At 37.0% G+C, this 23,757-nt stretch overlaps 1 protein-coding gene across 2 annotated transcripts in view; it reads right to left on the reverse strand.

Moving 5' to 3' along the window:
* Positions 1 to 823: 823 nt before the first annotated feature.
* The window catches only part of LOC122552882 (serine/threonine-protein phosphatase 4 regulatory subunit 3B), a 55,897-nt gene continuing 32,963 nt past the window's right edge, over positions 824 to 23,757 (reverse strand). Inside the window, exons 8-16 of one of the 2 annotated variants that reach the window (XM_043696022.1) lie at positions 22,434 to 22,565; positions 20,958 to 21,063; positions 17,338 to 17,382; positions 15,364 to 15,522; positions 8,831 to 9,000; positions 8,548 to 8,690; positions 6,127 to 6,314; positions 2,838 to 3,043; positions 824 to 2,401 (exon numbers count right to left, since the gene is read on the reverse strand). In XM_043696022.1, the coding sequence (XP_043551957.1) occupies positions 2,306 to 2,401; positions 2,838 to 3,043; positions 6,127 to 6,314; positions 8,548 to 8,690; positions 8,831 to 9,000; positions 15,364 to 15,522; positions 17,338 to 17,382; positions 20,958 to 21,063; positions 22,434 to 22,565 (1,245 nt within the window). In that variant the 3' untranslated portion in view covers positions 824 to 2,305. The remainder of the gene's footprint in view (positions 2,402 to 2,837; positions 3,044 to 6,126; positions 6,315 to 8,547; positions 8,691 to 8,830; positions 9,001 to 15,363; positions 15,523 to 17,337; positions 17,383 to 20,957; positions 21,064 to 22,433; positions 22,566 to 23,757) is intronic. The other variant, XM_043696023.1, reaches the window with a different exon arrangement.

Here is a 23,757-nt window from a genome sequence, read left to right on the forward strand (position 1 = left end):
GCTGAGCTGGGAATTTGTGTTGTAGACGTGAGAAGATTTGTAGCTCGGGTGCTCGTTGTTGTGGAGGTGCTCGGGTGCTCGTTTGCAACACAAATTCCCAGCTTGGCGAACAGAACCACAACAGAGACATGTTAAAAATGCCATGTTCACCCAAACTAATTGAAAATCTTGGATTATCAAATTATTGCTTGAAAAAAAAGTTAAAATTATCAAACAGATAAATGCTGAATAGGTAGAGATTAAAAATTTCTACCTTGTATTTAAATCACAAGCAGCAACAGTTGATCACAAAAATCACTCATTTCAAAACTAACATAGTTACATAGTTACCTGTATGGTAGGATGCAGGTGATATGTAGGTTCTAGCTTTTGTTACACTGAATGTTTGGTACAGCACATGTAAATCTGTTTGAGGGAGGAAAGTTGATGTAGTTCTGCATAGTTTAAAAGTTTAATGCTCATTTGTGGAAGGGTTCATGGTTGCAGGTATATCTTCTAAAGCGAAATGCAATGAATGTCAACATGTCAATGAGAGAAAAAGACCAAAATACATGTTAATTACACACTTCTATACAAAGTAACTCCATATTAAGACAGTAATTTAATTAACCCAAATGACAACTGAAAATCAACTCTGATTAGCACGACACATTTAGTTGCTGCTTTGGTTTATTTTTAAAACATTGTGCGTAATCCTATAAATAAAACTAAGCCCTAAAACAAACAATTCAATTGATCAATTGGTTGATTCTCAGTTTACAATTCAGCACCTTTAAAATTAAAGTTCTGACCTTTACCAGAAAATAGACACAACAGCATTCTGTTTATGGAATTACAGGGTCACATTTTAATTCCTGAATCTTACATTGCTTCATTAATATCAACACGTATACAAACAGTGTAAAATAACAGTTACAGTGGTGGTTATTCATCCATACAAAATAAACTTCTGTTTTATGGAAAAACTATACTTCATATCTACATGACAGACGGCCCATTTTTTCCAAAGAATATTTAAGTTGAGCTACAAAACCTCCAAAATACCAAGGGATGCAGATGACTTCAAAAAAAAAGCTTTAAAAAGTTTTGATTTCATTTTGTAACACACAGATTGCCAGTTGGCTATTTGGCTACAGCTGGTTTAACAACCTGCGTTAACCACTGTATTAAAAATGAACCAGAACACCACACTGTGCAATAAAAGCATCTGGAACCTAACTTGAGCCTTCTACTGTGCTTAGATCTTAACTACTGCACAGAGATGACTGACTGACTGTCTGAGCAAAGGCAGACTAGTTAAGACTCATTTGTTGCAGCTGGTACAACTCCCCAGTGTTACTATCAGTCAGTTGTTAAAATTAGTGTTCCCTAAAAGAAACTTGCCTAACAGTTATAATGATATATTAACCTGCAACAAAATACCCCAAAAAAATATATAAATCAGATTGGGATGATGTTGTTTTTGTTAAGTGGTACTTTTGGCCTGGGGAACTGCCACAACATATAACAGTAGATGAGATAAAAGCAACAGTCTTGCTCATAAACCACTCTTGCTGCAGTCACCAGCATCAGCTTTTACACATAGACTATTTCACAAGCCTATCTGTAGTACAGCACATGACTGAGGTGCATATACTTCTGTGCTTTTCCAACCATTCACCATTTTGATTAGAAAATGCTTAACAGGCCCATTGGATGCTCAAAGATCCAGTGAACATGGTGGCAGTCTCATCATTATGGTCCCAGTAGTAGGTTGAATTCCTCTGCTTAGATTTTGACAGGTTTCCTTCTCTCCAATTTAAAACTTGGAATTGGAGGCAAACTAAACAAAAATGAGGATTAACACATGGGACAGCACCTAATTCATTTCAGACTGAAAGGATTTTCAACTGATACTTCGCACGCCTATTCCAGTTTTTGTTTCCTGGCAAAGAATTCCCAAACATCATTTTTGTGCAGTTCCTGCTCCCTTGCTCAAGCTTTCCCTAGCCCGCCCCAAATCTGAATCTCTTCCCCATTTGGGAAACTGTCAATCAGGTTCCCATTCACTAACTGCTAGCCCTGCCAGCCTGATTGGCTGGTTTTCCTTTCCAAGTTTGTTCCAGAGAGGTCCAGTTCCCCAGTGGCATAGTGCTGCCACACAGAACTCAAGCCCTCTAGTTGAAACATTGGCACACTGTTTGCTACTCCTTGCATTGCATCTTCTGTAATCACAGTGAAGCAGCCATTCCTGATTAAGACCCCAAGCTTAAGGAACAGATGCACCATTGTATCAGACCCCGAAGTCATCCATCACATGCGTCAATTATGAGCCTAGACGAGGTCGTTTTCTTGGTGATGCTTCTTCTTCCTCCTCCTCTTCCTCATCATCAGGATAATCTACAAGTCCCACTAGACCTCCCTAAAGAAATTCAGGAAAAACAAAACTTTAAAGAAGCATGTAGCTTTCCTACTGAAAACATATTAAAACATCATTGGCAAGGACACAATTTGAAGTAGATCATTTACACACAATTTAAGTTGCAGTACAACTCTACAGCAACATGTATAGCATTTTCACTACATTGCGCTAAACATTTGTTTGAAATAGTTCCACAAAATTAAAAGCAAAGTCAAAAAAAAAGTTAACAAAACAGTACTACCAAAATTAGCCTACTGGAGATTTTGTTCAAGTTTGATCAAGAGTTCAAATCCTTGCATCCAACTGTATGTAAAACAAGAATCTAAATTCATAGTCTAGAAATAATTATCAGATTCCAAATTTATACTTGAAAAAAATTAAACACACTACATTAGACTGACTTGAAATAGACATTTGAACACAAGGTAACCCAAACCTTTGCTGTCATTGCAGCAGATGAACTGGTATGCTTTGCAGAAGAACTAGTGGAACTGGCTGGAGCGGTCTGAGCTGCCGTTGATTTACTATTAGTGCCATTTGTTCCATTTGCTGCACCAGATGCACAGGTATGTGAAAACGTAAATTTGAAGCTTGGACTTGAAGAACGTTTCGGAAGGTTTTCCTTGTCCTCACTTTCTTTAGCTAAAAAGAAAACATTTAAGGGCTCAGATTACACCGAATTAAAGTGTTTATCTCAATTAAACAGTAATCTTAAGTTTTATACGTCAGCATCTATATAGATTGGCACTCCTCGGCTTTCTAGGTAAAATTTACATGGGTACATGCATAACATGCAGGCTGCATTCAGTGGCAGACTTTCCCAAAGAGAGTTTGGAATTAGATCTTTCAATAAGAACACAAACATAGGGCGTTTTAAAAAAAAATTAATACTCTGCACCAACTTTGTAATGTAGCTGGTACGATGTTCAAGTAGTGTGTTTGCAAAATCATAGCCCATGGAGTTCAATAGATTGTAGAAGGATACAAAATGAGATACAGAAATTGCTGGAAAGGCTTAACAGGTTTGGCAACTTCAGTGGAGAGAAATCAGAGTTAACATTTCAGGTCAAGTAACCCTTCCTCAGAACTCAACCTGAAATGTTAACTCTTGATTTCTCTCCCAAGATGCTGCCAAACCTGTTGAGCTTTTCCAGCAATTTCTGTTTTTGCTTCTGCAAACCCAGCTTCTTCGGTTTTTACTTAAGATACAAAGTATATTGGATGTACGGTTTGTTTCTCAGACTCAGGTTAAGTGGACAGTGGTTTCCCCTAAAGATCAGTGTTATGATTACCACACTTTTTGACGTATTAATGATTTGCGCTTCAGTATACAAAATATAAAATTTGATTATAACACTTGGAAATGTAATATATTTTTGAAAATAAAACTAAGAGGAGGTGGTCATTATACCCAGAGTCTTTTCCATCGTTTAATGTGATAATGGCTGATTGGACTGTGACCTCAACTTCCTTGTTAATCAAAAATCTAACTCCACTTTACAGCTCTGTGGGGAGAAGAATTTCCTCTTTGCCCTGGTCTTAAACATCTGTCCAGCATCTACCCTATCAAGGTCCATCAGAATCTTGTGTTTTAATAATCTCATCTTTCAAGAACATGAACACCCAGATTCTTCTGCACAGGGACATTTGGAAGTTTCTCTCCCATTTCAATAACATTCTGCTTTTCTGATGGTGAAACCCATCTTCCCACATTTGTAAATTTATGTGCCAACTCACTGAACTATCTATTGCCCTGAAGACTGCCCTCCCACCTCTCTTTATATCAGCAGCAAATTTGGTTACAATATAGGCAAATCCCTTCACCCAAGACTGATAGTAAATAATTGAGGACCCAATACAGATTCCTGCAGCAATCTGCTTGAGAGTTTGCTGACCTGAAATGACCCATTATAATGCAGTATCTGTAATTCAGATCCTGTCTCTGGGCCAGAAAGTCTGAGTTAAGTCCGGTTTACCCCAGAGGAGTGCCATTCCCTGTCTGAACAAGCTGATTAAAAATTATTCTAACTTTTCAGTTGGTTAACCAACTCTTTTTCCATACTAATCTGTTATCATAACCACTGAGCACTTATCTTGTGCAAAGAGCTTTTATGAAACTGTATCGAATGACTTTGGTCAATCCAAATTCAAAACTACTACTTGGTTTCCCTTTATCAAATCTTATTTCTTCAAAGTCACCTAATAAACATAATGATATGATTTTCTAAATGTCCTGATACTCTCTCCTTCAATAATGGATTCTAGCATTTTCCCCAATGTCAGATGTTAGATTAATTGTCCTATGTCAATTACTGCAGTGCATCTCCCTCTCTTCTTGAATTCTGCTGTTTTTTTTAAGTTTCCAATCCAGAGAAGTCTTTACAGAATTTAAAGGCCTCCACCCAAAACAACTCCACATTTTTATCCTCTGAACTATCAATTCTCACTAAATTGATTTGGCTTTTACTAAAGGAGCCACCTCACCACTTCGATTTCCACCACTTTTATGATCTAAAATTTCAAATACCTTTGAATAGTCATGTGGGCAATAGTTGCTTTGTAACTTGTCTCTGTAATGCCTAATATATCATGCTCATTTACTTATGTGTTATTAATTCACCCATCTTGTTATACATGCCGTATGCATTCAAAATAACTTGCACTTTTTTTACAATTTTTCTCTAGATCACTATGTGGCCTTGTTTGCTGCTGCATGCTGTGTTTATGGTACATCATTCTCTGATTATCTATTTTGGAATACTTCGCAAAATCTCCCTTGCTAACCCATTAGCAAGGGCACAAACTGAAGAATTCAGCAAATATTGACAATAAAATTTAATTGTAGATAAATTCTGTCAGTTACAAAAACAGCAGTAATCTAATGATTCACACAATCAATAATGCAAGAAATTCCATTTTTAATCTGCTTGCACAATTAAGTACCATAGATTTTTGACATTTAAACAGTCGGGAGGCAATATTTCAATAACTTCAACTTATTCAAAATAATGCATTAATACTTACTCAGATTAAAGATTTTAAGGCAAGAAATACCAAAGACATGCTGTAACACCTTGTAAACAAAAAATATGATAGGAATGCATTTCTATCAAAAGGTTAGAATGACAGATTTTTACTTCAAAATTTAAAATATATGATTTTGATTTTATTTTAAAACATGTTTTTTTAAAATTGCCACCAATGACTGAGCTTTCCCAATTATTTAACATTGCCAAAGGTTTGGGAGGGATATGGTTCAGGACCAGGCAGGTTGGACTGGTTTAGTTTGGAACTATGTTCGGCATGGACTGAAGGATCTGTTTCCGTGATGTATGACTCTATGATTCTGTAAATTTGCAGAAAGTTATATGATAGAAGATTCAGTTTGGAAGCCAAGGACACTTCAACTATTTAATATCTAAAATTTCATGGACAATAATTCTCCATGTTGCTTTCTTGGTTTTATATTTCTAAGCATTTATGGACAGTGACAGGCTGACAGATATTCACAACCAAATGGAAATGTTCAAACACTAGCACATTAACTGTATACTGCTAACAATGTGGAGGGTCCAAGACCAACGATTTGGAAACGGCAAGACAATCAAATGCACACAGAAGCAGCATGTGCAACAACCTTTTCTATTGGTATTTAGCATTCAGATTTTAAAACTCAAGTACGGTATAACAAAAATGTATTGCTAAATTGCTGAAAATTACAGTACCCTTTTTAGTTTCCAGAAATTTTCCATAACTGTCTGGATAATCATCCTCTGATTTGGATTTCTCTACGTGCGGTACCAGAGCCTCTCCTTCTTCGTCGTCCTCATCCTCATTAAACCACATCTCTTCATCTTCCTCCAATGCACGTGCATCTCTCCGGTACCGATTATTACGTAATATGGATGGTACACTGAATTGAAAAACATTATAAACCATTGGTCAGCAAGTTTTACAGGAAACAAAAAATTGTTATTTGGAATGCTGAATTTCTTTTCGACTTCCAAACTGAGGTAGATATATATTGTTTATAGACAGACATTTTACAGTCACATCAGCTAACCTGAGTTATGCAAATTGTCAAGCCCCAATTTTATTCTTCGTACAATCCTTTCATCATTTTCTCCTTCTCCTCTTCCCTCCTTGCTCCCTTCGCCAGAAGGTGCTGATCTCTACTGGTAGCTGGCTTGGCTTTGTGGATGGCTGCAGCCCTCTGACACATTGCCCAAGTCGTCATACTTCATGCATGAACCTAAACAGTATGCGTTGGCAAACATTCTATTACAGGAGGCATCAGAGCCAAGTCTGATCCTTGGTTCACCTGATGTTGACAAACAAGCACTTTGCAGCTTAAATTCGTAAGTAGATTGAGAAGCAGAAACGCTTGCTGGTTTGACCTGAAAGCCAACTGAACCATTCCAAAGTTGATTCTGCTGAAATCAATTGATAAATAGAACTGGAAATCGAATGTATAATTCATAATTTGCATGAAATACTACACAAGATTGCAATTTCATCCAGTAAAGAGAACACCAACACTGTCAAGTTTGTTTAAATATTTTATACAATTTTGCTGTCAATTATAACATCCGGTCAAAGACAAGTTTTCGTAAATACTGTATATATTAATACAGCATTATCTAAAGGAATGCAAACCAACACTTCCCATTTTCCTTAGAAAACTCCACAAACATAAGTGCATAGTGAAGTCCATTTCCCTACCGAGACTTTTATTATAAAATACCTACACTGTTAAATTTCAGTACAGCACTGTCATGGACCAGTATCTGGCATGTTCACCCAAAAACAAACTCCCCAAAACAGAATAGTAAACACTAGAAGCGGTTACTTAAACATTTCCTCCACAAACTAAATATAAATGTGAAAAGAAATATAAAAAATTAATCTCAGCAGAGGTCTGTATTCAATCCTGATGAAAATACTTTCCCTCACCAAATAAGAACATTTTCAGTTAGAGAGAAAATTCTTCACCAAAGTGTTATCAATTGCCCTATGCTGATATAATTTAAAAAGCCTTACTAATAAGTCACTGTAGCACATATTGCTAATTTATGGAACCAAATTGTAGGTAGTTCAAGGTGCTTAATTTTTAAAATATCGTCATTTGACAAGAACAAGGTATCAACTCCAACACCAATCCAAAATTGTGGAATACCAATCCAAAACATTAGCAAACACCGGAGCAAATCAACAGTGATAAGTTAAATAGTCCCAAGTTGTAAATCGTAAGTGTTCATTGCAAGTCTGGACAATCAGTATGTGACATTAAAATCTCCGTCTTTTGGTATCAAATTAAAATATATTCAATCTGTGACATTTAAGTACAACACATGAAACTCACAATATATGCAATAGCTGTGCATTCTCAGTATTTTCTCAATTAATTTCAACATATAACCTTCTCCCAGCTCCAACTGAGCTATATAGTTTTAAAAGTACAAACACTATATGCCTTGCCATTTAATCGTTGCCCTCTGCTGTCAAATTAAGGACTTCCTAGATCAGCAGGAACTGTGCTCTGACTGAAATGAACAAATTTAAATTAGGAAGCATTCTGTTTTTGCATATTGTTACACAACAATGTTTTTATTCACTGGTTAGTAGGCACTTACCAATCAAACATCAGGTTTATATAGATTTTATATAGATTTAGTTGGCAATTTGACAAAACACAAAATGCTTGCCATGCAGCCAGCAAGATCACTGACTGAGAATAGCATATTGAGAGTTGTGAGCTAGCAAATATTCTTTGACATAGATGCAGTAATCCAAACCATTCTTCTCCATACTACACCTGCAACTGGTCAGGTTTAAAACACCCTGAACAAATCTTTGCTCATGTTCTTATTCCTACCTTCAGCTCCTCTCCATTCCAAATGGGAACTCTGTTCTATTCTTCAAGTCAGATCACAGTCTGAGAATCTCAAAACTAATATTTGATTACATGCCTGGTGAGAATAAGTCTAATAATTTATAACATATACTGTTTGTATCATACAAGCCATATACTAGAGTATACACAAATATTGAACTTGAACTTTTTTTTTTAAGATTCAACACTTTTAAGCAATGATCTGTGAAATAGAGTTGAACATGTATTAAGGAGCTTCAATTGATTCTCCTACCTGTTCAGTTTCTGATTTTGAAGTCTATCCCTTTCCTGCTCATATCTCAGCTTGAGTCCTTTAAATGTTTGCACATATTCTATGTGTTCCAGTGCTTTGTAGAAGTTGTCAACTATGTGTGTTGTAAGTGACTTGATATCCTCCTGTAGTAACAAACATGATAACAAATAAGTATTGAGGACATACTTCAGAATGGTAGAAAATTGTAACTTTTGGAAGATTTAATGAGGAATTTCTATAAATATAAATTTTAAAACAAACTATTACACTAACAGAAACTTACCACTCTGATAAATTCAAAGAGTTCAATTATTGCTGAATTAAGTAGATTATATCTGGTTCCATTATCTAAAAAGGCATTTATAACTGGTTCGAAGAGATTTCCTTTTGTGATGTAACGATTATAGAATTCATCCTTTAGTCCAATTATCCTCCTCATAAAACGCAGTGCACCTATTTTCAGAAAAAAAGTAACTGCTTACTTAGATCTCAGTACTTCTCACTAGTTTCAACTACTTCCAATATAGCTTGTTTTGCTCTGTGGTCAAATCCTTCAATTACACCAAAATTCACTTCAACTCCTCCCAGCAGCCCTTCAAGGTTTAGTCTCCAGTGTGCCATACTTTTTATCTTTGCACACAATCTCCCTTTTCAATTGCATCTCTCTAAAACCTAACATTTACTTGTACAATCTGCTCCTGAGCAGTTTTTGCTTGGCCTCATGGTTACCAACATCATCTGTATCCTACAGCACTTGCCCCATCTTTACTTCCTTCAAAACCATCAGTCCCAGGTTCATTTCCAATTTCTCTCAGACTGCCTTTTCTCTCAAAGTTCCTTAAAAGCATTGTCATTCAATTACACATTCAGCATGTACTTCTCTGATCCAGCTTGCACATCATTCAGCCTAAAATTGTGACATTCTTGAGGCTGCTAGGTTACGGTCTCTCTTCACCTGTGTGATGCTATTTTCTGTTTCCCAGCATTTTCTTCTCAGCATCTTTAGTGCACCTCATCGTTGTGGTTAGTCTATTACTAATGCATAACTCAAATTTCTCTTCCTGAGTCACATGTTTATGCATTGAGCTTGAATGCATTCTTGATTCCTGATATTTATTGTTTAAACAACAACCTTTAGCAACATTATCTTTAACAGGATCAGCTTCCATATATATACTGATTACACAAAGCCCTCCCATTACTAACAACTCCAAAGCTTTTAAATTCTCTGACTACTTAACATCAAGGGTCAGATGACTCAGGATTCCTTTAAGCTCGATACCTCTAAAGCTGGAAACTGCTCTTGACTACATGTAGCATGAGCAACAATTTCAATATCACTGGCTGCCCACTTAGGACAATTTCAGTGGCGAAGAACTTTAAGACCTTGCTTAACATCTAATCACATTTCCTTCATCCCTCCCTTTTCCATTAATAGCACTTTTTTTTAAACTCAAACTCTGTTTACATATTATTAGCTTAGAAATGTTTCATGTCCAAGAATGTCCACAAAAGGCAAGACAATGTCAACCAATTTACACTATCAGCAGCAAAATGATGCTCAGTGATTAACGGTATTGCCTAATGGCAGTTAGTCAGCAATAAACTGCCCACAAACTCTCTCTGGATTTGGGACTTGATGTGAAGCAGGCAGTAACATTAATTATGAACTTTGCCATTGCTAGCAATGGCAGTCAGAATTGTGCGGTTGTTGATCTTACATATAATGTTATCAGTTTGGATTCTGTCAAGGTCACTCAGTCAATGCCTTGGAAAAAAACATGGACAAAAAAGCTAAACTCCAGAAGCAAGGCAAGAATGAATCCCTTGACATCAAGGCAGGATTTGATGGAGTATGACGTCAATGTCCTTGCAAAACTGGAATCAGTGGAGAACAGAGAGAAAACTCTCCAATGGCTTTGGTTATTGGAAGTCAAACATCTCAGTTCTAAGATACAAATGCATCAGTTCTTCAGCTATGTGGGGTAAGATCCTTGGCCAACCAATGATATTCTCTTCTTCATAAAAGGTTACAAGTGGGATGCGCAGTGATGCTTGAACAATATTCAGCACCATCCTCGTGGAGGGCATTATCACCACTGAATATCTCAATATCTCCTGTAAAGTACCACTGATTAGAAACTGAACTGGATTAGCCTCAAATACTGGGGCTAGAAGGGCAATTTACAGACCAGGAATTCTACAGTTTATGCACGACCTGACTCTTCAATTCCTGTCCACATCAATAAAGATTAACTTAGGAAATTGATGAAATTTGCCTCTTGCCTGGATAAGTGCAACTCCAACAACACTGAAGAAGCTTGACACCACAAAGCAATCGAGTGATTGGAAACCTACCCACCACCTACACCCAGTTGCAGCAGTGCATACCATCCACAAAATATACAGGAACAACTCACCAAAGCGCCTTTAACACCTTCCAACACAAACCATAAATGTTAATCAGAATATAGTGGTAACTCCCCCACTCTTCATCCAAATAATGCCACATGATCTGTACGCCCACCTAAACAATCTCATTTGAAAGACAGGTAAGTCATTTTTGATTTTTGTGGTCAAGTCCTGATTTTAATTTAATCCTTGGAGTCTAGGCATAATTCTGATGTACTCCACTACATTAAGACTCATCATTCACAACACAGGAGACAGCCCATTGTGGATGTAGGCTTGCACGCTGAGCTGGAAGGTTTGTTTCCAGACGTTTCATCATCCTAATAGGTAACATCTTCAGTGGGCCTCTGGGCGACAGTGCCAGCCAAAAATGAGTCCCGCAGCTTAATCCCACATTCCAACTCTTAAGTCTGTGTAGCCCTGTGGTTTGCAACACTTAAAATGCATCCAGGTGCTGTTTAAAAAGTGGTGAGGGCTTCTGCCACAACCACGTTTTCAGCAGTGAGTACCAACATCTGGAGGAAAGTAAAAATTTCAATCCCCTCTAGTCAATCTAATTATGTAAAACCGAAGCTCAATGGGGGACTGACTTGTATTCTCAGGTAAAAAGAAAAACTTGTTCATTCTATGTAGGCCCCTCAATTGTTTTATAGTTTTGCTGGTTTCAAAGAAAACAGACCCAACCCATCCAATCAGAGCGACAATTCTCTATTCCAGAGTACAGAGAACTGGCCTCTAATCTCTTTAGTACAACGCAATTTCTGAGAGATCTGTTACTTTAACTGCAACCTAATATACTTTTTAGCATAATTTCCTTTTTATACTACCTCAGCTAATACAAGTATCCTTTTTTAAAAAAATCAATTACAGGATGCAGGTTATCATTGAATGGGCCAGCATTTATTTTCCATTCCTAATTGTCAAAACAGTAGTTAAAGGTCAATCACATTGCGCAGAGTCTGGAGTCACATGTAGACCAGGCAATGACAAAAGTTTCCTTTCCTGAAGTATACATTGGAAGCTATTTTGGGGTAGAAGTGACCTGTACAAGAAGGACAGATTGCACCTAAATTGGAAGGGGACTAACATACTGGCAGGGAGATTTGCTAGAGCTGCACGGGAGGATTGGGGGGGGGGGGGGGGGGGGGGAGGAGGTGGATGGGTTTGGGACCCAGGAAGATAGTGAGGGAAGAGATCAATCTGAGACTGGTACAGTTGAGAACAGAAGCAAGTCAAATAGGGCAGGCAGGGACAAACAAAAGGTAGGACTGAAATTAAACTGCATTTATTTCAATGCAAGGGGCCTAACAGGGAAGGCAGATGAAGAAATGTGTCCAATGGTGTCAACATTTAAGAAAGATGGTAAGGACAAGCCAGGGAGCTATAGACCAGTGAACCTGACGTCGATGGTGGGCAAGTTGTTGGAAGGAATCCTGAGGGACAGGATGTACATGTATTTGGAAAGGCAAGGACTGCAACATGGCTTTGTGCATGGGAAATCAAGTCTCACAAACTTCATTGAGTTTTTTGAAGTAACAAAGAGGATTGATGAGGCCAGAGTGGTAGATGTGATCTATATGGACTTAAGTAAGGCATTCGACAAAGTTCCCCATGGGACACTGGTTAGCAAGGTTAGATCTCATGGAATACAGGGAGAACTAGCTATTTGGATACAGAACTGGCTCAAACATAATAGACAGAGGGTGGTGGTGGAGGGCTGCTTTTCAGACTGGAGGCCTGTGACCAGTGGAGTGCCACAAGGATTGGTGCTGGGTTCCCTACTTTTTGTCATTTATATAAATGATTTGGATGTGAGCATATGGTTAGTAAGTTTGCAGATAACACCAAAACTGGAGGTGCAGTGGACAGCAAAGAAGGTTACCCCGGATTACAGTGGGATCTTGATTTGATGGGCCAATGGGCTGAGGAGTGGCAGATGGCGTTTAATTTAGATAAATGTGAGGTGTTGCATTTTGGGAAAGGAAAGCCTTATACACCTAATGGTAAGGTCCTAGGGACAGTTGCTGAATAAAGAGACCTTGGACTGCAGATTCATAGCTCCTTGAAAGTAGAGTCGCAAGTAGATAGGATAGTGAAGGCAGCATTTGGTATGCTTTCCTTTATCGGTCAGAGTATTGAGTACAGGGGTTGGGAGGTCATGTTGTGTCTGTACAGGACATTGATTAGGCCATTTTTGGAATATGGTGTGCAATTCTGGTTTCCTTCCTATCGGAAAGATGTTGTGAAATTTTTCAGAAAAGATTTCCAAGGATGTTGCCAGGGTTGGTGGATTTGAGCTATAGGGAGAGGTTTAATAAGCTAGGGCTGGTTTTCCCTGGAGCGTCGGAGGCTGAGGGGTGACCTTATAGAGATTTATAAAATCATGAGGGGCATGGATAGCATAAATAGACAAAGTCTTTTCCCTGGGGTCAGGGAGTCCAGAACGAAAGGACATAGGTTTAAGGTGAGGGGGGGAAAAGATATAAAAGAGACCCCTATGGGGCAACATACTCACGCAGAGGATGGAATGAACTGCCAGAGGAAGTGGTGGAGGCTGGTACAATTGCAACATTTAAAAGGCATCTGGATGACAATATGAATAGAAGGGTTTGGAGGGATATGGGCCAGGTGCTGTCAGATGGAACAGATTGGTTTGGGATATCTAGTCGGCATGGACAAGTTGGACCAAAGGGTCTGTTTCCGTGCTGTACATCTCGATGTCTCTATATCAGTGAATTACATGGGTTTTTAATGACGAATCAACAAAACACTATGGTCATCATTAAAGTGAAATCTGGAATTAAGAATCTAATGAATTCAAATTCCACCATTCAAATCTGGGACCCCATAATATTACCTGGATATCTCATTGTTTCCAATTCTGTTCCCTTAACCACATTATTTACTTGTTTGGCTATCTTCTCCCCTGAACATTTCTGACATACACATTTGTACTGTTTGTCAAGAGCAGGTGTATTTACCACAATTCTCTGAATTGAATTTCATTTGTCACTTGCTGCCCACCTGACCAGGTTGCAGTACTCTTCTTCATGAGCAAGCACCTTTTTTTTTAAAAACCACATGCAAACTTCTCAAGCTTGCCCCCATATTTAATCCTACATCACTGATATGTGCCAAAAAAAAATGGAAGCAGTCTTTTAGTCACAAAAATATCTGGTAACTATTATTTTTTGGTCTCAGACAAACAGAAGCAGCCTCTCATCAATTGGGTTAGCACTAACCTACCTATGCAAATTCCACTTTTCAGCATTTGGCCCATAACACTGATTGTATGACATTTCAAGTGCTCAACCACAGCCTTTTTAATAGTAATGAGATGTTACTCTTCCAGACAGTGCACTCCAAATCCATAACACCCTCAATGATATTTTTCATATATCCCCTCTAAACCACCTGTCCTTCATCTCAGAATTATGTCCCCTCATTATTGACCCTTCAACTAAGGGGAATAGCTGCTTCTTATCCACCTTCTTTATTAGTCTCTATGTGGGACCTTGTTAAAGGTTTTGCTAAAAAACATATAAAATGCATCAACTGCGCTACTCTCATCTACACACCTCATTAAAAATTGCTCTTCCTTATTATTTTGACTAGGTTGCCGCAAAGGTCCCGCTAGGAATTTTGCACCTCTTACATTTATTTCATCCAACATTTTACATTCAGCTATAAATATCTATGTTGTTTTCCACTACATGCCTTGAATGCATATTTTATCCTGACATTTAAATGATCTTTTCCATCTATCAATCCACCAAGGCCATTGTGTCCTAAGCTTTGGTTCCAGAACTGCTCAAAATTCTTTAGGTACTGTCTAACCTGAGCACTGATGGTTAAAATATAATTTCTTATGCTTGATTAAGCATTCCATTCTTAATCTTTTTCATAACATTCTGCAGGAATGGAGTAATTATAAAGTTCTCTGTATCATGACCGCCAATTCTCTTTGAACCTTTTTTGTTTCTAAATTTAGACTATTTTGAAAGCATCCTAGTCTAGCTTTATTAGGTGTACAGAGAATACCCTATTCTGGGGGCAATAGGAACAAGTTGCCATCTCCACTGTATCAGAGTGAATTATGAAAACTGCTATATCACAGAAAAAAGGACGCTGGCCTAGAAGGGGACTTCCAATCATAGTTTTGACTGAGTAACCTAGTTATCTTGGACAGCCATAGAATTTGCTTTTCAAATTAATGTAAGAGATGAAAATCTGATAAGCTATTAAAGAACAAGACAAAATAAGTGGCAAACACTGGTTAACATCTAGATGGTCAGCATCGATGTGGTGAGCTGAAAGGCCTGTTTCTACACTATATGTCTCTATGAATCTACAAAAGACAAATAAATACCAAGACTGTAATTAGTTTTAGAAGTGTTCACTTACATAAGGCGAGAAAAGTATGCTTTGAATTCATCAATACCAAAACTCTTCGAAGTAAATCTTTGTTCATGATGTAGTTTTTGATGTGATATGTGTGATGTTCTACACAGAAAGTGAGTAGCTCTAGAATCAAGGCCAACAGCTGTGCTGTCTGGAAGTTATCTAAAACCAAAAGATAAAACTTTGTCATGCATTTGAAGCTAACATCTTTAGATTCATTTTGAGAACTAGTCAGAAACAGGGTGAAAGGATTAAAAGATTAAAACTGCATTTAACCTCTGTCCTTTTGGTTCAAAACCGAACCAGGCTTATGAAATGCAAATCTTTGTTCTTTAGAAGAAAATATGATCCTCAAAGAAATCATCTGCCTGTGTTCGATCTCAGTGGGAAACTAGGGCAGTCACAAAACAGAAACTAACCTTAAAGTTAAAGTCAGAACACATTTGGATTTTGGCAGTCTCAAACAGTTGAAAAGACACATCTTGCAAATACGTTTTAGACAGATACAATAGGAGATAGTTTGTTTGACTTCATAACATGTTGGGCAAGTGAAAATTACATTTTACTCTTACTTAAGCTTAAGATTGCATTTCATGCAGTAAGGATTAAAGCTATGCTCTCATTAAAGATGCCAACATGATTTTCCTTTCTTCCATTTTCCCAAAGATATTTTTGCAGTGTAGTTTCAGAAGTACTAGATGCTTTTCAACACATCTTCATTCTTTTCAAAGAGAGTCTGATTAGCAGTACATATTTTACGTATCATATGATAAGAGTAGATCATAGTACAATTTTGAAGGAAGAATAGATAGAGACTCAAGAAAGTATGTGAACAATCTTTGAAGATGCCAAGACAAATTCAAATGGCAGTTTAAGTATACAAGACATGACTTCATTAGCTTGTGGAAAAGCATAAACGTTACATAAAACCTTTATAAACCAGATGCCTCATTTAGAAAATGGTGTTCAATTCTAGGCCTCACACGAAAAAAAATATTTAAGTTCACAGGAAAGAATCAGAAAAGATTTCCTATAATGAAGTGAGGAATGGCAGACCTGACGCATATGAAGAGGTTACAGTTGCTGTGACTTTATCCTTTAGAGTGCAGAATGTGAAGGGGAAATTTGATAGAATAAATGAGAAGACTGTTGTTGGTGGTAGAAAGTTCAGTGATCAGAGAATGTAAAGTGTAAGTTTATTGACAGAAGAACCAAAGTTCCTCAAAAAAACCCAGCAAACTATGATCTGAAATTCACTATCCAAAACAGGTGGATGAAAATAGATTCAATAATAACATTTGGAAATACCCAATTTACAATAATGTACAAGGATAAAGAATCAGAATTAAAGACAGCCAACCAAAGTATTTGCACAGGCATGAAGTGCATCCTCCTATGGTGTATCATTCTATGATCTGCCTAGCACCACACAAACATGAGCACGTTTTCATGCAGGTGAAAGATAACAATCAAGAGGAAGAGCAATTAGATAATTCTTTGCTTACATTGTTCAAAGTCACTGAAGCTAAATATTAGGACTCCAAAAACATGCTAGTTACTGTCAGTAACTCTACACAGCTCATCAGGCCTCATCCCTACAAAATGCAGTTAATTACAGTCAATCCATGCTATCCAACAAAACATGAAATCAGAAGACTGCTTTAAAATCAAAATACAAATTTCTTGCTGTTTAAATTTAAGTGCCAACATGAGCTAGGTGGCATAATAGCTGAAAACTACTTTCTATAAAACTAACTACATTGAAAATTAATCTACAGATGTTTTACGAAGGCAATCACTAATTATGATTGTTTAACAGCTGCTTTCAAGTGGGCTCATCAATAGCTACCCAGGTACTTAACACATTTCTTCCAAAACAAAGCAAGAGTTTTCAGTAATTTTACTGTTTAAAATCCAGATGAGACACCTTTCACTTACATAAAATACACGAGTTCAATAAATAAACATGAAACTTACCAGAACAAAAAGCAGTATTCCTATTGGATTCATCTATTCCTGCATCTAATTAATAAATCAAGTACAGGATAAAGTTAAAAACATTTATTGTTAATACAGTTCAATACTAAATTAGGAAGCTATTCAATCCTAGTTCATTAATTTAGAAAACACTGAAGGTTCCCACACTGTAGTATTTATTGTTTAAATTATTTCAATTTTTCACTTTCATATCTCTAATCCTTGTGATGTAAAGGCCAAATTACTGCAAATTTAATATTGCTCTGAATTTATTTTGTTAATTTGAAATATCATCTCGAGAAATCAACATACTTCCCAAAAAAACAACTTAAAACCTTTCAGCAGTAATAAAGCATCACTAACTACTTAAGTTAAAAACGAGCTACCATCATTTAGATCATTTCAGTGGCCTCATGTGCCAAATGAGGGTAGAACTGCCAACAGACTCCTCGCTATGTTAAATCTGCAGATAAATTGTTCCATCCTTAAATTAACACTAGCATGTGCAAGTGCTGTTTATGCCAACTTTGTTAATAGTTGCCAACAAGGCTAAGACACCAGGCCATTGGATTTTTGCTGCTCCCTTCCAGATTGATATACAATCTGTCAATCTAGATTACTTTGAAAAGACAGCAATAAATTCAGTGATGTACTAAAGCTCAAGATTCAAGATACTTAATCTACCCTGAAGTTCTACAACAGGTATGTAAATTTACCAATCCACTACTAAACATTGAGCTCTAATCTTAACATTTCTCATTGCAAAGTCATCAAGAGCAAAGATTTTTCAAATATTACTTTTGGAATGGGCTCCACGGCCTAATCTCAGGACATTTTTTCTACAGACACTGGTCGAAGAAGAGCCTTTGACCAAGATAGACCAATCAGTCTAAAGAGCTCAGCTGTTTTGAAGGGCAAGCAGAGATACATAAGAAAAGCCTCAAACCATTTTCTATATACAATAATACGTATGGTAGCTACAGAACAATTTCAGTTATCCGAACATCAATTATCTGAATTTCGGATTATCCAAACAAGATCTCAAGGTACCATAAATGCTTCCTTTGTTTGGATACCTGATCTGATTGTTTACCATCAGTTATCTGAACAAACTACACCCTGCCCGTCTCGTTCAGATAATCGAGGTTGTTCTGTATGTATTTAGGAGCATTTGGCAAGTGGATAAACAGCTACAGGCTTAAAGACTAGTAAAATATGCCCTGGAAAGATATTGCTAGGTATCTAGGTTCAAGAAAAGTAACTGCCCAATTCCAGACTTAGGGGACTTTTGCAAAATGCTAATTAAGGTACTATAATAAGATATTAAATGGATAATTTTAATCTCATCTTTTCTAAATTTAATTTGCTTAGAACCATATGCGAGTCTAAAAATATTGATATTGCAATTAAATGTTTAGCTCCATGTTCAAATTTGCTCTCAAATGTAACAAATGCTGATCTCTTAAAAATACTTAAAATATCCATTGAACTTAAGGAAAAATGTGAATTTTTAAGAAAGGTATGTTGAATTCTTCAAACACCTGCATTCAGAGTAATGCCTGTGTGATCCCAGATGGCCATAGGAGAAAAACAGAAAGAAATCCAAAGATGTGCAGGTCAGGTGAATTGGCCATGCTAAATTGCCCGTAGTGTTAGGTAAGGGGTAAATGTAGGAGTATGGGTGGGTTGCACTTCGGCGGGGCGGTGTGGACTTGTTGGGCTGAAGGGCCTGTTTCCACACTAAGTAATCTAATCTAAATCCATCAAAGTGTTAAGTGGCAATCTTTAAACACCTTTCCGAGGGGCTCACAGAGAAGAAACACAAGCAGTAAAGAGCACAAAAGGTGCACAACGAAGCAGAGAAAACTGTGTGTGTTGCAAAGCTTTTAGGGCTCAGTTTATGTTTAAAAGAAAGTGGAAAAAACCCAATAGGGTTCTTGAAAATTCTGGGAACAGAGACTCCGAGGTGTGCTTCGCTGATTATATAGAAACGCTGCTGAAAGACAATCTGAGGTTTCAAGCTAGCATAGTGAAAAGAGGTGAACGCTTGCAAAAGAGCTAGGAAAGACACTGGGACCATTCATCTGATGCTACATATTTTTCAGAAGTATTACAGAGAACAAAAGCACTTTGTAGGCTATATTTGTCAGTCCATTAATGCAAAATCTTAACTCATCCTTTAGGCTTAATAAACTGGTAGCTCATTCACAAATGTTTAATCTACTAGTTATAGTACAAATCCTAGATTAACTAGCTACAGTACAAATCCTAGATGGTGAAATCTTGTCCATAAGTTAACTTAGTTGGTAATGCAGGGGTTCCTGTTTTCAAATAAGTTATCAGTTTCCATGGGGGTTGCAACGCACAGTCTTGTGTAATTGTATCCAACTGAAACCGAGGGGTCGAATTTCTAGTCAGTTGCACAGATCTGTTCACACGAATTCAGCAGAGCATTGAAAAGATTCCAAGAATTAAGTAAATCAACTTCTTCTGTAGCTGAGCCCACCTAAAAACTAAGCACACCCTCAGTAAGAAATCATCATCATTTGGAATTTGTTAACAGCTTGCCTGTAGGACTTTGAAGAAGGTCTATAAATTAAACTTGCCCCTTTGGCCACTAATGAACATAATTAGCCAAGTCTTAAAAACTTGATAACAAATTAAAGAAACCATCTAAAATTCCCTAATATAACTAGCAAATTGCTCAGTACTTTAAAATTTTGCAGATGGGATTGACATGGATTAAAAAGCTGGTTACAACAGATAAATCAATTTTCAACTCAATTAGTCGAAGTTACTACTCAAACAAATCAAGGATCTAATTTTTAAAATCAAAATGGTGAATTTCTCAGATGTCTAAGTTCAGAGTAATGCCCATATATTTGCAGATTATCAATTTAGTTTGAAAGTATTGCCTGTTTTCAGGTTTACAGTAGAGTTTGCATCTCACAGTATGGAAATGGGTTTGAGAAGAATTTTGGTGGAGGGCACACTTCTGAAAACGGGCACATTTGACCTCGATCACTAATTACACTGAATGTTGAAAATCTACTCCCAAGTGTTTTAAAATCACTGCATACCTGAGCACCACAATTCCCAGACAGAATAGAGAAGATTGAATTATTTCCTCCAACACATCTGGAGGCTGCAATGTCTTGTGACTGGGATGGACAATTCTCATGCAACTATCCTCCAGGTACCACAATTACCTGGAGAAATTGCCGCATTTTTATTGAGAGGAGGTAATGAGTTCCGTTGACTGCAGTCTGCGGAGTCTCTTTTTATTCAAACAGCTTCATTTGCTCAAGTGAAATTTTGGATTGTTTTGCTATTCATGTAAAGTATGCGGTAGCCATATGTCCCACCTTGCCTCCAATTCATTGGCTGACAGTGGTGTCAATCAACACTCCAGTTTTTAAGTAGGGAAATGGCAGAATTACTGGGCTGGAAAATGTGTCTAAAGGCTCAAGAGGTCCAAATGGAAAAACTAGTGCACCACCTACAAATCACACAGGAAATAACAAATGTCATGAAGTATAGGCACAAGCAACATTCTGAAGTTCATAAGTATTTACATAAGGAAACACAAATGGACTTTATTGAATGAGTTTGAAACTCACCTCTACCACTGCGTTTTTCATCGGTGGTATTAGCCAGCAAAGGAGCACTGAGAACATGCATGCAATGCTTGTAAAAAAAGCTAAGGAACTCAGTCTTCTCAGTTTTCTAAAAAAGATTAGATTAGATTACTGACAAGATTACATAGAGTCATAGAGATGTACAGCATGGAAACAGACCCTTCAGTCCAACCCGCCCTAACTATTAGATTATTGAAGTTCTGAAATTTTAAAAATTGAATATCGATACTTTGATATTATGCAATTGCACAATCCAACTTCTGAATTCAAATCGAGGTTCAGCACACAAATAAGATAAACCTTTGTAAATACTTCAATTCCCAAGTAAGGAAAATATTTGAAAAATAGATTTAAAACCTTCAAAAATCAAAAGCAGAAACAGTAGTGATAAAATATCAGTAATCTGTAAAAACTAGGGCTCAATGAACATACATGAATTATATCACGTAATAAGTTAATCTTTGCTAAGCCTTCTCCAGCAATAAACACCCAGTGCTGTACGTTTAACATGTTCTGTTATGTTAAAGGGACTATACTATTGCAAGTTGTTTTCTAAGATTCAAGGGTTTTGAGAAGTAAGATTTGATAAGTAGCCGAGGGCTAACATGAAGGTGCAGCAAGCAATTAGGAAGTCTAATGGTATGTTAGCCTTAATCACAAGAGGACAATGTCTTAATTTAATTGTAGAGAATCTTGGTTGGATTGTACCTGGAGCACTGTGTGCAGTTTTAGTCCCTATACCTGAGCGAGAATATTACTCACATGGAGGGAGTGCAAGGAGGTTTGCAATATCTGTTCCCAAAGTAACAGGATTGTCCAATGGAGAGACTTTGGGGAAACTGGGCCTGTCTAGAGTTTTGAAGAATGAGTGGTGAATCAATATAACCTAAAAAATATACTGAATTGTGGAGCATGCTTGATCAGACTGAAGGCCACTCCTGTTCCTGTGTTCCACTGAATGAACAGGGAGTAACAGAGCAGTCTTGATGAGCAACACTGACAAAAGGAATTTAAACTAAAGTGTGAATTGGAAATAACTGGTGAAGAGTTCAAAGGTAGTTGTTGGAAGAGGTGGTATTTTGTGGAGAGGTGTAATTGGAGGATCAGGCTTCAGCAAAGGGAGTACATCAATAATGCCAACAAGACACGGGCGAAGAGGTAAATGAGTAATCAAGAGTTTAAGACTCAAAGGCTCTTTCAAACACCAACCTCAACTGCTTTTAAAATAATTGATTTTCTAAAATAGAAATACATAGCAACATATCATACAAGTGCATTCTTAATATGAGTACTATTATCTTCAAAATCAAATTAGTAAATGTGTTTGAACTTTAATTTTAGAAAAACAGTTGGAGGCACAAGGTCACTAACAGCAAATCAAATTATCCCAAAATGCATACAGTGTTCATATTTACAATTCTATTATCCAAGATTGCTAAAATATTTTAAATGTCTTACATTTGCTGTAGCTAACATATTCTCAGGGTCAATTAAAGTTCTCAGTAGCCCCATTAGCTGAACTGCTCCACCAAGCTCAGGATCAGCATCACAGATCATCTGTTCAATGATTACATTAATTAAAAGAATATCCTGTATGGAAAGAAATGAAAAACGGTCAGTATTAAATTCAATAAAATAGCTGCCATAAAGTGATAGCTAGTATCAAAATAAAGCCCTAATTGAAATCACACGGGAAACATTTCTCATTTGATCACATCCTTCCAAAATACCAACCATTTTTAATCATATTCATCCAATTCTTAAAATGATCTTGGCCCACTAACCTGATGAAGGAGCAGCGCTTCAAAAGCTTGTGCTTTCGATTAAACCTGTTGGACTATCCTGGTGTTTTGTAATTTTTAAATTTATCACTTTATCCTAAGCCTCACTTTCACAATTTTTAAATCTATGCCCTTTTGAAATACTCCCTAAGCACAGAAAATTATTATTCAAGAGCTATTCTTTCTATTCCATTACAAATCGTATGTACTTTGGGTTCACTGCTCAATCTCAGGATATCTCTCAGTTGATTCCTCTGTCACGAACAGGCAGTCTCCTTAGAGCTTAATCATTGTGATCGTGAACACATATACACTACTTCAGGTATGATTTGGTTACAGCATTGCATTATATCCAAGCTTTCTGGGTATTGAAGTCAAAATGATTTGATAAAGTAATCCAGCATCCTGTTTTCTTTATTATTCTCAAATGTCTAGATTTGATAATCAAATCCTTTGAGACATTTAAAGGGACACTAGATAAGTACATAAGGAAGAAAGAGCTGACAGGGTTAGATGTAGTAGTTATGAGGTTTGTGGCTTAAGTACTGGCATAAATCCATTTGGCTGGTGGCCACCTTCTGCATTGTAAATTCAATGCATCATTGAAACTTACTTTGCCTGATTGAAGACAATAGTTTATGAAAATGTAAATTACTCTGGTCAGCTTCCAGGGTGGCTTGGAAACGTTTTTGCAAATGGGCTCGCAAAAAGTTAAATGAAATGTGGCTCTTTTGTTGAATCTCAGAAGTTCAAATATAAATTCCATTGCAAATGATACACATTCATTTGAATAAACAGAATTTCAGAGTAAAACATTAATGTCTATTTTGTCAGTTGTTATTGTCTCTAAATTATGAATTTTAGGGAATGGAATCAGAACTCTTTCTGATCAAGTTAACATTTCAACATGATATGACGAGGAAGTGGAATCCAATTTCAGATCTGTCAGCTATATCTCAATTGGTAGCACGCTGACAAAACATGAAAATCAAAGCTGATAC

Source organism: Chiloscyllium plagiosum, chromosome 9 (genome assembly GCF_004010195.1).
Source record: "Chiloscyllium plagiosum isolate BGI_BamShark_2017 chromosome 9, ASM401019v2, whole genome shotgun sequence".
Classification (NCBI taxonomy): domain Eukaryota; kingdom Metazoa; phylum Chordata; class Chondrichthyes; order Orectolobiformes; family Hemiscylliidae; genus Chiloscyllium; species Chiloscyllium plagiosum.